This window comes from Protomyctophum parallelum (genome assembly GCF_964188405.1).
Source record: "Protomyctophum parallelum genome assembly, chromosome: 11".
Classification (NCBI taxonomy): Eukaryota; Metazoa; Chordata; class Actinopteri; order Myctophiformes; family Myctophidae; genus Protomyctophum; species Protomyctophum parallelum.
This window is the reverse complement of record NC_139707.1, coordinates 21,507,793-21,522,372: the sequence shown is the minus strand read 5'-3', so window position 1 is coordinate 21,522,372 and position 14,580 is coordinate 21,507,793. Positions and strand designations below refer to the sequence as shown.

The 14,580-nt window shown below is 44.9% G+C and overlaps 1 protein-coding gene across 5 annotated transcripts in view; it reads right to left on the bottom strand.

Moving 5' to 3' along the window:
• pkp4 (plakophilin 4) overlaps nt 1-14,580 on the bottom strand; it is a 99,681-nt gene that overhangs the window by 46,156 nt on the left and 38,945 nt on the right. For all 5 annotated transcript variants that reach the window (XM_083776964.1, XM_083776961.1, XM_083776963.1 and 2 more), the window contains exons 3-4: nt 6,542-6,654; nt 1,492-1,526 (exon numbers count right to left, since the gene is read on the bottom strand). In XM_083776964.1, the coding sequence (XP_083633090.1) occupies nt 1,492-1,526; nt 6,542-6,654 (148 nt within the window). The remainder of the gene's footprint in view (nt 1-1,491; nt 1,527-6,541; nt 6,655-14,580) is intronic.

The window sequence follows — 14,580 nt, the reverse complement described above, 5'->3', positions numbered from 1 at the left end:
GGAGTGGGTTAGAGAGAGAGAACTCTCCCCCAAGTTAAAAGAGCCCGTTTCCACAGTAACACTTCCTCCCTAAACTCTCAGGCGGACGAAGGATATGGTGTCCCTTGTAGCCAATAAGCCTCTTTTAAGTCAGACCTGGCCCATTAACCTTTAAAAAGAAAAAGAAAAAGGCATTCCCTTCAACACCAGTTCTTCAAGGTTCAGGGTTTCTTTATTGTTATATCTAAGGGTACATTGCGGTACAGTTTATAAGAGTTAATGTCTTTATTGTTGATAATACAATGTTACTCAGGCCTACAACATAATGAGGAGAGAGGCTTTGAGGATGGATAACTCAATAATATACTCCAATATTGATAGTCTATTACGGTGAGGCATTACAACTCAACAGCAGCCTATATCTCAACACTGACAGCACCCCCGCAAAAAAAAGAAACAAGGCATTGTCAATAAACAGATCTAGATTGGAATTAATTTAGTTGGGAAAAAAGTACATTAAAGCGCCCGTCTCCATCTATCATCTACAGTAAAATGAGAAATCGATGGGAATCAAACTAGCACTAGCACGGATTATTTCCCGACTCTGTTCAAGAGCTAATCAAATGCATTCTGCAAGGAAATGCCTCTATCAAATGAGAAAAAACTAATTAATATTCCCATGGCATATGTACAATCATAACCCCCCATAGGCTACTCTGACAGGATCGACAATAAAAGATTAATGGCCATTGCATAAATACACTACATTACAAGTTCCATTATACAAGTAATAAGGCATGAAATACAGTGTTAAATTAAGTTCATTATCCTTCCCCTTCTGTAGATGCTTCAAGGATGAAAAACAAAGACCATGGGGGGGATTTGGGAGGGGGTCCCCTTCATCATTGACAGGCTTGTCAATGATGTGGAGACAGTATTGTATATATATAACAAAGAATATGCCTGAGGCAATCAGTCATTGGAAGGCTAAGTTCTAAAGGTTCCCGTTAGTTATGATTACTGGGGATATGTAAAACATGCTAGTCGTGCACATCATACATGCATGCCTGCACACTGACACAGAGCCAGTGGCCACATGCCGAGTTCAGCCAGCTGGTCGTCAATGATTCAAAACAAAAATGCTTGACATTACGCGCTATTGATGTCATGTTTTATGTGTCAGGTGTGTTTTGTTGTTGTGATTGATCTAAAATGTTAATCCTGCTACGATGCCGTAATTGCAGTCTCTCCTATACTAGAACTAAACTAAATCAAACTGAGAGCAGATGACACTGAACTCATGATGTACTCTTAAAGGCTGTACATTAATGAATAACTGACGTGAAATGACAGAACAATGTCTTTGACAGAACAATGTCATTTCAGGAAGTGGATCTTTTGTAAGGAGGTTGAGATAGAAAGCTCCTGTATATTGATGAACAGCTGTTTGCTAAACTGAACTACTCTCGAGAGTCGAGACTACAAAGAGTAACAATAGGACAATACACGTACCTGCAGATCTCCAAGGGAGGGACTTCTCAGATGAGCTGAAAGAGGCAAAAAGTGCAAAAAACAATGAATGTACAGTACAAATGCAGAGAAATCACAATCAGTGAATAGCCCGAGTGGACCACAATGGAAATAAGCTTTAGATTTTGTATGATTTGATCCACAATTGTGTATGTATTGTTGTCGTCTAGTCTTTTATTGATGCCCATAATAAATGTCACAGAAATATGTAGTATCTCCCAGTATTTTCCACTGATAGAATATCAGAATATAGAATAGAATAGAATGGACATGGGCCACAGACACAGTGACTGTGTAGCATGCTGTATACCTGCACTAAATATACAATAGACAATAAATTAATTAACCCATTAAGAATCTGTGTGACATTAGTGTTTAACCACTTTAACCATTATTTTAAACTGGCCCATACCCTGTTAGGTGTTGAAAAATAGCAGATATACAAGCTCAAGCTTGTAGATCTGCTATTTTTTTTAAATCACGAAAATGTGACACAAATCTTTGAATAGAGGGTATGCGCAATTGCGCATGCATAAAGTCAATGGCAAATTGAGTGGCAAAGTGAGTGGAAAAGTGAGTTTAACATTGTTTAACATAGTTTAATACAATCAGATAAGACATTTCAGTTTGGAGCATCTGCTGATACCGATTTTTCCCATATTTTGCCATATCACAATAGTATTGGCTCTCGATCCAATTCCGATCATTTGAAAATGACGTGATCGACAACCGTAATAGAAACATACGATTTGTGCAATTGTTGATGTTTGAAGGTATCCTGCAGGAGAAACCACAGAGCAGAGAGCCAGACTACTGTTTTTGAGGAGCGCTAGCCTCTCATATGCACAGCTTTGTGTGTACCACATTTGTGATGATTTGATTGGCTGAGCACGGAATGTGATGAATGATGATGTATGATGATAAGAGCGCCCCTCACTTCACACAAGTGTTATTTTTACTCATCTGCTGAGGTCCTTGATGACCACACAAAAAGGAAACTGCAATGTGAGACAATGTGCAAGCTTGGGCTTATAAACATATAAGTACATACTGTATACATCCCTGCAGTTTATGTGGTGGTGCACAAGTCAGCAGGCCACAGGTCCACTGTCCTCCCGAGGGAATAATAAGGCATATATCCAGGCCGGACAGGGAGCGTTTAAATTTCAACATGACCAGTGCAGCCAAACACGGAGCATTACCTAGTGATGTTCTGACAGACAGGATCTAAATGTATAGAGCCCTCCATGATTGATGGTGGGGTCAAGAGTGGCTGGTCCTGGATCAGTGGTGGAGGAGTGCAGGCTAGTAATAGACAGACAGATAGCTCAAACTGATGGGATTGGGAAGACCCGGCAGGCCAGCAGGATGCAAGGCATCCATTCCTTCCTAGCAAAGGGAATGTTCTGGGATGAGGTGGTGGGGAAAGCTCACACACAAAGAGAGAGCAAGACCGAGAAAGAGGAAATTAAGTGAGGCAGCAAAGCAAGAGGCGCAAACGATGAGATTGAAAATGAGGGAGCAAGATACAATGCAGGAGAGATTGAAAAAGTGAAACAGAGAGAGAGAGAGAGAGAGAGAAAGAAAGAAAGAACGAGAGAGGTAGGCTGAGTAAGCTGTCTCAGAGCATACAGCACTCCACACTGATTATAGGGGTTGCACAGCAAGGTAAGTGCAGCTCTAAGGCATATTAGCCTGAGCACACAGTCATTTTAAAAGCCACCTGAACAAATTCAACTTATGTAAGTTCTAAACACTTCCCTTTTCCAACAAAGTGAATGCAATTTAGAGTAACATTTCCAGGGATTATTATTTTGAAGGAGATTGCCCATGCAGTGAACCTTGGAACATCTCCCCCGTTCTCCATCTTCTTCTACTTCTTCTTCTTCCCCCCCACCTGCCATTGCCACTTGCTTCCTATGATCTTTCCACTTAAAGTGCTGCTCACTGAGCTTAAGCTGGGCAGGATCCTCTGAATGTTAATGAGTGCAGCAGGCAATTAAAAAAAAAAACAGGCAGTGGAAGTTTGGCGCTGTGTGCTCCATTAAACCATGGCAATGGTTGAACAGAGATGGCTCCTATCACTATGATACACTGTGCCATCCCTCTGCAATGTAAGCATCTGGCCGGCAGGCTGTCTGGCTGGCTGGTGTGGGTGGAGAGAATGAAGAAGAAAAAAAAAGATCTAGACGGGGTCCATAATGGTGAGGCTCCGATCAACATACTGTTGATGATGAAGGTCTGTGGCTTCTGGTGCTTCTATCATGCACACACCTCGTGTGTTCTTTCTGTATCTGCTAGCCTTTAAAATGTATTTCTGGTGTTTCAGCAATGTCATATTGATGTCAGTCATCTCCAAATGTGGGCATGGTTCCAGCCTGATCCGAGCAACATTGATTATAATATTTAAAGTTTAAAGTCTGCTCATCTGTCCGATGGTTTTCAAGATTAGCTCTGGACAAACATACACACAGACGATTAGCCTCGTACAGAGCCGTGCTGTAAAGAGAGGCCGTTAAAACTGCTATTGCTCACAATCAAGGACCCAAGCCTTACAGGACATTTTATTTCACAGCATTCTTTGGCGGTGGTGGAGGGGGATCTTTTCACTGGCAAAGTGGGAGGTCTGATCTTTTCTTGGAGTTTTGCCCCAAGGTCAAGTTTGACTGCCAGCCTTGCCCTTGTAGGCATATAAAAGGGGCCGGTCCATTCTCGAGGTTCTATGAAATGTAATGACCCCCCCCCCCCCCCCCCCCATCAAAGCCCACCGGTGTGCCGTCACCTCTATTGTTGTCCCTACTGTATGGGCTATTGAGCAAAAAGCAGCATGACAACTCCCAGAGCTAATCGTCTACATTCACACACAAATAGGGGAATACCTAGTTGTTTTTCTATTCTCTGGCCCTTAAAACAAACCTTTATTCAAAAAAGGTGTGAAAAGGGGTCTGTATGTTTTCTTACAGTGTTGTTGGGGTGATACAGGGTGGTGTTATTGATTCCCTACTGGTCAATAAGTCTGCCTGGAGGTCCCAGTGGTTCATGTCGAGTAAAACTGTCGACAGATAGCACTACAGTAAACAGACCTGCTTGTGGAGAGACAGACAGACAAATCTTAGCTCAGTTTCAGTTCAGTTCCACACCCCCACAGGGAGTGCAGTGCCCGGTGTCAAGTCCGTCGGACCGCTGGTTGTCCAGAATCAGAACAAAAGCCTCTGCACGGGCTATGGACAGGGCCCAAATTAGCCAATTGATCACACCTTATCGCCCCCAGATCTCCAGGTATGGAGCTGGCTTGTTCTGACATCACAATGATGTTCTGACATCCAGAAAAGGAATACAGACACACACATAATTTTGCATAAAAAATAATTTCATAACTGGGTGTGCCATCTATATTATCTATAAATTCACCAAGTCTCTGTGTGTACGTACCTGTACGTACGTGTGTATGTCTGTAATCCACGTAACTCCGGAACCGTTCGCCCCACCAAATTCAAATTCGACACACGTTCCACACCCCCACAGGGAGTGTTGTGCACCCCTAGATCTCCATATATGGAGCTGGCCTGTTCAGACATCACAACAAGGTTCTGACATCCGCATAGACTGACATCTGCATAACTTGGGCTAAAGTGGTTAATGTATGTTTTGTAATAATAATCCATCTAAATCTACAAAGTAACTAAAGTTTTCAAATAATTAAGTAAAACAAAGTAGTAGTAGAAGTAAAAGTACTGAAAATTGGAAAAAATAAAAAATAAAAATTGTACTGAAATATATATGTACTTAGTTACTTTACACCACTGCCAGTAGGAGGGTGTTCTTTATGGGTCACAGACACACACACACACACACACGGTGGCTTGGCCAAAAAATAAAAAAAACAGTGTTGAAATTGTTTCCTGAAGTAGAGCTAAAAACATTGCTGCAACGTGTCGACAGCACCCCTCACTAGGGATACACAATGAAATCGGTAGCATAATCGGAATTGTCCATAAAAATCGGAGATCAGTCATAATGTAATAATCGTGCACCCCTACCCCTCACCCATGTGGACCAAACCCACCGCCCACCCACTGACAAAATGGTCCCTGGTGGCATCTAACCGGGTCGTAGCGCCAGGCACCACGAAGTGTTAATCCTAACCCTAATGTGTAATCATAACCCTTCCACTTAAATAAAATAGAAGGAGTATAAAACCGGCCCAGAAGACATTAGGCAAAATGTGGCAATGGAGAAAGAACGTCAGTATTAAAATACAGATGAGTGAGACAGGAAATCCCTCCATCCCAGATCTCGTACCTGGTAGTCTCAGACAAAAATCAACAGAAGCCCTTCACATTAATAGCCGCCATTAACATGTGCCCATTAAGCAATTTCTTATTAAGATGTCATAGTCCATTAACCTCCACTCTAATTTCCCTTGTCGCTATAAGGAATACATTTTTTACCAAGAGCTAAATGCATCCCCATGTCTGACTTACTCGTTTCCAACTTAGCAGCCATTCACGTGAACTATGAGGTACATGATGTGACATTGAAACGACTTGAATGAGCACATTGGAAAAGTCTCAACCTCTAGCTGATGAGAAGGACTAGAACATGGAAGCCACACTTCCTACAGCCAGTACTCTACAATCCACCATGTGCCTCCACAGTTCACACACACATACATACAATGATCACAGAATTTCACCTACACACAGGATAATATTTCAGAGTAACTGCAGCTCAGCCGTGAGGCAAACTGATTGGAGTCAAACAAATGCACAGGGGATTCTTGAGTGGAGACAAACTGATCTGTCCCTTACAAAATAGATCATGTCTACGGGAGAAAAAAAACCTTCCCACTTCCAATCAGAACTGAGCTACGATGACATAAGGTTCCACTATGGAATATGACTACCGCTGAGAAGGATGGAAAAAGCCATGTGTTGAACTGTGGCAGTGCGGTGACCATGGGCACAGTGTGTGTGTGTGCATGTGTGAGAGAGAGAGAGATACTGTGTGGGCATGTGTGTCTTCTCATTACCTGCTGCTAGCAGCGCCTGGCGACTCGGCCCCGAGTCTGCATCGTTCCAGCTGATTGGCCACAATCTGTCTCTCCACTTCCAGTTCCCTGGTTAGCCGTTCAAACTGGAGCTCCTACACACACACACACGCACGCACACACACACACACGCACACACACACACGCACACACACACACACACACACACACACACAAGAGGAGAACGTAAGTTATTTCCATTGACAGATGTGACAAATGTGAAGTCAATATGAAGGGGATAGCATGACAGCTTGACAGCTCGGTTGGACGCCATTACCACCTCGTCGCTGCCTCGCGGTTTAATAACCCCATAAAACACACCCTTGGGGCAATCGGGGAAAATAAGCCATGGGTTCACGGAGGGTGCTCGGACAAGCTTATATAGCCTACAAGTACACGTTGGTGCACATGCACTAACATGCGCGTTCAGAAACACACCGTGTAGTATGTGACGATGACGCACACGCCACATGCACTAACACACGCGTTCAGAAGCACGCAGACGCAGTAGCACTAGTACGTGGTGGTATTGACATTTCAGCCAGCCCACGCACACAGAGCAGTAAGCACCACTTCAGCGGGTGCAGAAAACGGTGATATTCAGCCCTGGCGGGAGCGTTCCTGTGGGAGCCGAGCAGAAATCAGCATCTGACTACTCTAATTATCTAGCCTGAGCAGGACCGCTGATGCTGTGAGTCGCACAGCTCTCTAGCTGCACACACACTGCAGCATGTCACAGTCTCTACACATAGGGACAACAGAACACAGCAACACGCGCACACACACACACACACACACACCCTCTCCAGCATATATTTTGCATGCACATGCCTCACGCACACGCTGTGCTCACTCGCCGCCCCCCTCATACAAACTCTGTCTCTCCCCTACTTCTGACCTCTTTCTTGTAGCCCAACCTGCCCACCTCCGCCACACACAGACACGCACACGCACACGCACACGCACACACACACACACACACACACACACACACACACACACACACACACACACACACACACACACACACACACACACACACACACACACACACACACACACACACTCACTCACTCACCCGAGCAACCGTGTTGAGGCGGTATCCTAGCCTCGTTCTCCGTCCTGTGCCATTTACGTTAACACCGTCATTTGACAGAGAGAGGCACATTGAGCACACGCATACACACAAGCGCAAGTTCAGGCTCCTTCTGTTCAGTGTGCCCGCTCTGGAAGTTCGGCGAGCTCTGAAGTCTGGGACAGCCTACTTTTCACGTCTACCATCCCAACACTCCTCTTTTTAACCTCTGAAGGTGCTCTGAAATTCTCTCTCCCTACACTGAAGGCTTGGCATAATGGTGGCACCCCTCCCCTCCCCCGTCGCTTTTCTCACCCCTCCCCCAGACCCCCTCCACTCCCCTGGCTTGATTCAGTAGTAGTCATGTGGACTTTGACTGCAGTGTGTGTGTGTTTGTGTGTGTGTGTGATGTGAGCTTGCAGAGGAGGGAAAAACTGCCCAGTCCTCGTTTCCTCGAGATCAGCCAGTGCTGCAGCTTCCTCAGGAAGTGACAGGGAACATCCCAACAGCTCCACTCTGATACCAGTGCATGTGCGCGCACACACACACACACACACACACACACACACACACACACACACACACACCGGATGTAGTGCTGCAAACATGACAGAGATAAAGTGACCACAACACAACATTGATTTACTCACAGGAAATTAGCCATCATCCATTGTCTGTTTCCGACAAATTAGCCCATTCCAATTCACTTTTCAAGAGACAGATTTGTCACTGTACAGTACAAAGATATCTGAATGTATTGTGCGCAAACTGCGCATGTGTTGGTTCGGGGGATTCCAGTGTTAGTCTGCTATTCACATCACTTTACCAGCTGAGCTTGCAAGATCTCAAGATTAAATGTGTTTTAGAGAACAACATTTCCAGAGGACATCCCATCAACACGTTACTAACGTGAATGAATCAATGAAATGCCACGAATCTCTAATCACACACACACACACACACACACACACACACACACACACACACACACACACACACACACACACACACACACACACACACACACACACACACACACACACACACACACACACACACACACACACACACACACACACAGGATATTTGCAGCAAATAACAACCTGCCCATGCACCCCGAGTATTGCACAGATTGAGCCCCAGCTCCTGTAGAAGACTGCGGACTGAGCAGAGGTTGTAGATCAGAACTGATATTAACTGTGGTCTCTGGGTGTCTCAGCATTAAAAACTGCACAGCAATGTGCTACGTCACAATAGGGCTGGGCAATATATAGATATTATAAATATATTCATAAAGTAATATGAGATAAAAGTGATGTAATTTTCTTTCTTGAACGTTCTCAACTCAACTTTATTGGCTTATTGTTGGTATCGGCCAAGAAAGCCACAAGTCTATCGCTGTTACAATGCGCGAGACACCTGGGAGATGGATTGCTGAGGTGGAGCGCAGCACCTAACATCAAATCCCAGTTCTCATCTCATGACTTTCTGCACCCTGGCCATGCTACTCATAGGCCGAGTTGGCGGCACCCAGGATCGAACCCATGACCTCGCAAAGGCGAGTGCTCCACCGATTGAGCTACGCGGACAACTGAGCAGTATCATCGTACCACCTGCTACAAAGAGGAGGCTGGGGGTGCTGAGTGGGAGGCTGGGAGCATGTTTTAGTTTGCTTTGGGCAAGCTACAGAGAACAGAGGGGGTAAGTTGGCCTTTCATGGAATAATAGCCTACAGTGTAGCACCTGGGCTGTTTTTCTTTTTTGCCTTTAAAGTATTTATTTGTTTTTGCTTGTTTTGTTTGACCAGTCAATTCAAGGAGCTATATTGGCATGACAAAACATACGTTTACATTGCCAAAGCAAGTGTCAAAATATAAGTAAGTAAGTATATACAGTATACGTATCGTATATACAGTTGGAGAGGGTACAGCATTGTGTAAACAGAGATATGTCGTGGTCCAGGCACCTTGGCTGGTAATCCAGTCTGGCAGTGTGCCGCGGGTTCGACTCCCGACCCGACAGCCTTTACTTCATGTCTTCCCCCCATCACTCTCCCCATTTCCTGTCAGCCTACTGTCTGTCCCTCCATAAAAAATATAAAATAAAGGCGAAAGCCACAACAAAAAAAAAACATTTAACAGAGATATGTCACATCGCATTGTTATATACATGTTCGTATATACACGGTATGAAGCTTTTTGAAACAAATAGCAGCATTTCTTCTCAAAACTACTACTACTCCGTACAGATGTAGTCCTTAGGGTGTTTGTAGTCATATTAGTGATGTTTGGAGGTGGACTTTTGGAGCCTTAGGGCCGATTCATACTCCTATTTTACCGCTGTTTCGGCGCTGTAGTGCCGAAATTATTTCGGCTCGTCAGAAATTTTCAGTAGCACCGAAGAGCCGACTTTAGGACGGTACCCGCCCCCCCGAACCTCAAATGACGTCAAATTGTAGGCTCTACAGCGCCGAACCGACTTTTATTCGGCTCTAAAATAGTATGAGTATGAATCGGCCCTTAGCTATTGGCCAACTATACAATAGGCATCACTGATTATTATTCATCAATGTAATACTTTGAGTCATCCCCATAATTTTGTCACTATATACAGTACATACAGGTATTTGGTACAAAATAAATCGCACTGTGCGAACTGAGCGGTGCATTGTGTGTGTTTGTGTGTGACGTGTGTGTGTATGTGTGTGTGTGTGTGTGTGCTGCAGTATTCAATGGGTGAGTGTGTGTGAAACAACAGGGTCAATAGGTCGTACTCTCTAAACAGCAAGGTCAATGACCCCAATCAGCGTCAGCTGCAGGGGTGAATGGGTCATGCTCATACATACAGTACAGACATACACACGACTTAAAAAAGCATTTGACTAAATTTGGCACGAGGGTCTACTGTACAAACAGCTAGAAAGCGGAATTGGGGGAAAACACCTATGACATCATAAACTCAATGTACACAAACAACACATGCACTGTTAGGATTGGGAAAAAAACACACAGACATCTTTCACCAAAGCAGAGGAGTTAGACAGGGATGCACCTTGACTCCTTTTCACAGACATGGGCCCTGACAGTAAATCTTATCTAACCAAGACAAACATTATGATATTCCAAAAAAGACATAACCACCTGAACCAACAATTCCTTCTAAATACGACGGCAGTAGAACACACAAAAAACTATACTTACCTCGGCCTAAACATCAGTAGCACAGGAAACTTCAACAAAGCTGTGAACGACCTGAAAGAAAAGGCAAGAAGGGCTTTCTATGCCATCAAAAGGAACTTTAAGCTCTAAATCGGGTTAAAGATATTAGACTCGCCGAGGCGGTGGCGTAACCGTCTGGGCACCCGACTGGTAATCCAGTCGCAGTGTGCCGCGGGTTCGACTCCCGAGCCCGACACGGCCTTTACTGCATGTCTTCCCCCATCTCTCTCCCGTTTCCTGTCAGCCTACTGTCTGTCCCTTCAAAAAAACAATAAAAGGCGTAAGCCGCAAAAAAATATCTTAAAAAAAAAAAAAAAAAAGATATTAGACTCTGTCATAGAATCTCCATCTATGGTTGCGAGATCGGGGGTCCCTTTACCAACCAAGAACCTGAGAAATGGGATAAACACCAAACTGAGACTCTGCACGCAGAACTCTGCAAATCCATCCTCCGCTGGACCGCACCCAACAAAAAAACACAAACAATGCTTGCAGGGCAGAATTAGGGCGATTAAGGCAAGATACATCTGTCAGATTGTGTCAGATAATCCCCACATAGTCTACACCTACAACAACTTCCGTGAATTGAATTCACTGTACTAGTAGCCTTTTCATAAATTATATTTCGCCGTGAGCTTGCTATATATAATAAATAAGTTGATGCAGTAAGTTGTGTGTGTGTGAGAGAGAGAGAGAGAGAGAGAGAGAGAGAGAGAGAGAGAGAGAGAGAAGAGAGAGAGATATTGATCACAGATCATTGTTTGAGTGATGAGTGCTCACTAGAGACAGACAGAAACGTTATGACACTATTACTACACATACACACCCACATTACACAGCCCTGCAGGTCTACAGTGCAGGTACACTGAGCTGTGGTAATCAAATCAGTTGACACTATAGAGAAAACTAGGACAGAGGGATCTAGAGTTAATGCTGTGCCTCTGCCAAAGATAACATTAGGCGATAGTGACAGGAGGAGACAAAGCGGACGGCTGCGTCTGTGTGCGCACGCACGCGCGTGTGTGCGTGCGTGTATAGCCAGGAGGAGAATCAGGAAGCATTACTCTCCGATTTGAAACTGATATGAGGGAGGAGCTCGATCCAAGAGCACGACAAGGGTTTCCCCGAACACAAACATGTACGCACATGCATGCATGTATGCTTATTGCTTACACACAAACACGCAGCACTAACAACATGTTTAAAGGAACAAAAGAGGACATTGAGTTGTGCAAGCCATGCATGAATAATATGCAGCAGAGCACGTAAACCATGCACATGAGAAACACAAACACGTAAGGTGAGATATTTATATCATATCCCCTTTTGTTTTACATCTCATTGACAACGGAGATGGCCTATTTTTGGAGCTGGCGCTATTCTCAGCCCACTGTGTCTCTCTGCCTTCCTTCCTTTTAAGCTTCTAATCCAATTGTCTTTGTTTATCTTTGCATGGACTGCGTCTGAGGGGGCCGAACCCTGAGCTATGACAGCTCCGCTAGGAAAGTTGCGCTGCGGCCCTGTGTAAATATGCCTTTGCTAAAGAGCACCCCCACACACACACACACACACACGTGCGCACGATTTCCATCCTACTGATCAGCGAGATAAGACTGTGATCTTGATGAAACGGAGTGGGAAGAGACATATGCTGCAGCCATAAGGCATAGAGGTCTACTCTCCGCCACAACCAACAGTTGGAGCCCCTCCAATTCGATGCCAGGGAAGCACCATGGCTGTGCGCACAGCATCAGAGAGCATCATCCTTCCTGAGATGACGGAACCTCATGCTTGCCATGGGGCAGTATGGAGGAGGATACAAAATAGTTTTCCATAGGGGGCACTGTGGCACAGTCGGTAGTGCTGTCGCATCACAGCTAGAAGGCCCTGGGTTCAATTCCCACTGGGGGACGCTGTGGGCGCTGGGGGACGTGTTCTCTCCTCCGCATCATCAGTGCCCATACCCGAGGCGGGGTGTGGAGTTTGCATGTTCTCCACGTGTCCCCTAGGGTAGGTACCCTCACAAAAAAACAACGACCTCCCCCTGGCCAGCCGGGGCGCCTGATGGAGGGGTAAGAAACTGGTTGGAATAACGTGTTCCTTCCACACGCTACGTCTGGCTGGGGAAACTCCCCCGTCAGGTGAAAAGACGCAGCTTGGACTCCTCATGCATAGAAGGAAGCATGAGGTCAGTCCGCTGCCCCCCCAGGTTGGCAGAGGAAGTGTAGCGCCCAGGATTACATTAGATAATTGACACTGGGGTGAAAAAATGGGTTGCAAAATCAAAAGAAAACACGTTTTCCATATGGTGGTCTCTGTGTCAGGGTGTGTTTGTGTGTGTGTGTGTGTGTGTGTGTGTGTGTGTGTGTGTGTGTGTGTGTGTGTGTGTGTGTTTGTGTTTTTGTGTGTTTCTGTCGGTCTGTCTGCCGTGTGAGAACTGTAAGAGTCCCAGTTTTATCGTTACAATTTTGTTTGTTGGCTGACAACTGTGGAAAATATATTATTCTTAGATTTGTATATATTACTTAGAATTAAATCTATGCCTGTATCATTAATGATGGAAAACCATGCAATATCCTTATTGGCCATGTTGAGGTTGAACACGCCCATGCAAAACATATGGGGTGTGTCTCATTTCTGTTTCATATAGCCAAACAATAATAACGATATGGAAAAATGCACTATAGGTTCATCATAATTTCCTATAGAATGTAATGTATATTTATTGCCATCTCATGCCCATATCATCAGCATGAGGACATGTATTAATAATACCACGCTATACAAAGAAAAGGATGGTGCCATTTGTGGTGGCACTACTAACTGAAAAGGTTGGTGGCACCAGTGCACAAGTTAGTCTATAGCCCTGCCTTAACCAGTCTCAGCCTGGTGTCCTGATTTTGTGCATTTCATTATAGGCGAATACATTTCAAATAGTAGTCCAAAAAATTAAGAGTGAAACTAGAAGATCTATGAGATTGGCTACTTTCTCCAAGTGTTATACAACAAAGTATAAGTAGTTATAAGTGGGATTTATATATCGCCCCAGAGAGAGATTTGTTGTGTACCCACTGCTCGGCACAATTCATTGTGTTCTCAGCCCTCGGCCCTGACAAAGAATAGGACACATCTATTCAGCTTAATGATCCGTTGCGTCAGGCCGAGCGCAGCAGTAATGACCATTAAACAAGGCCTATGCTTATTTAGCCCATGCGGGTCCAGCCTTGGTCAGTGCCAGGCTTAGTGTGGAAGGAGGCAGGGGGACAATGAGTGGCCGACTGTCCTATAGCAACAAGGCCACTGGCGTCATTGTTCACCGACCACAATGAGCATCAGTTTGTGCGCGCCTGTCAGAACCAACAAGCCCAGAGTCGCAGAGAGCTGAATCACATCCTGTCGCCTCGTTTCTCTGACCGGGTCCAGAACAAACAGATGACACGCGGCACTGAAAACCCACACCCCACCCACCCATATACCGCCTGGCCCCTGGCCCCGTGTCATCCTAATGGATGCTGACAATACAAGACTCGCCTGAAAGGCCACTTGGCCTCGCTGTCGCCGGCTGTTGCTGCTTCAACAGCAGTAGTGGGGGAAAAATTATCTTCAAGAATTATCTTCTATATTGCAATACTGCAATATAGAACTACTTTGTGGGGAAGATTGGGAAAGGAGTTGTGGGAGAAAATATATAAACAAAGAGTTGTATTATCTGTGAAACTTGCATATGA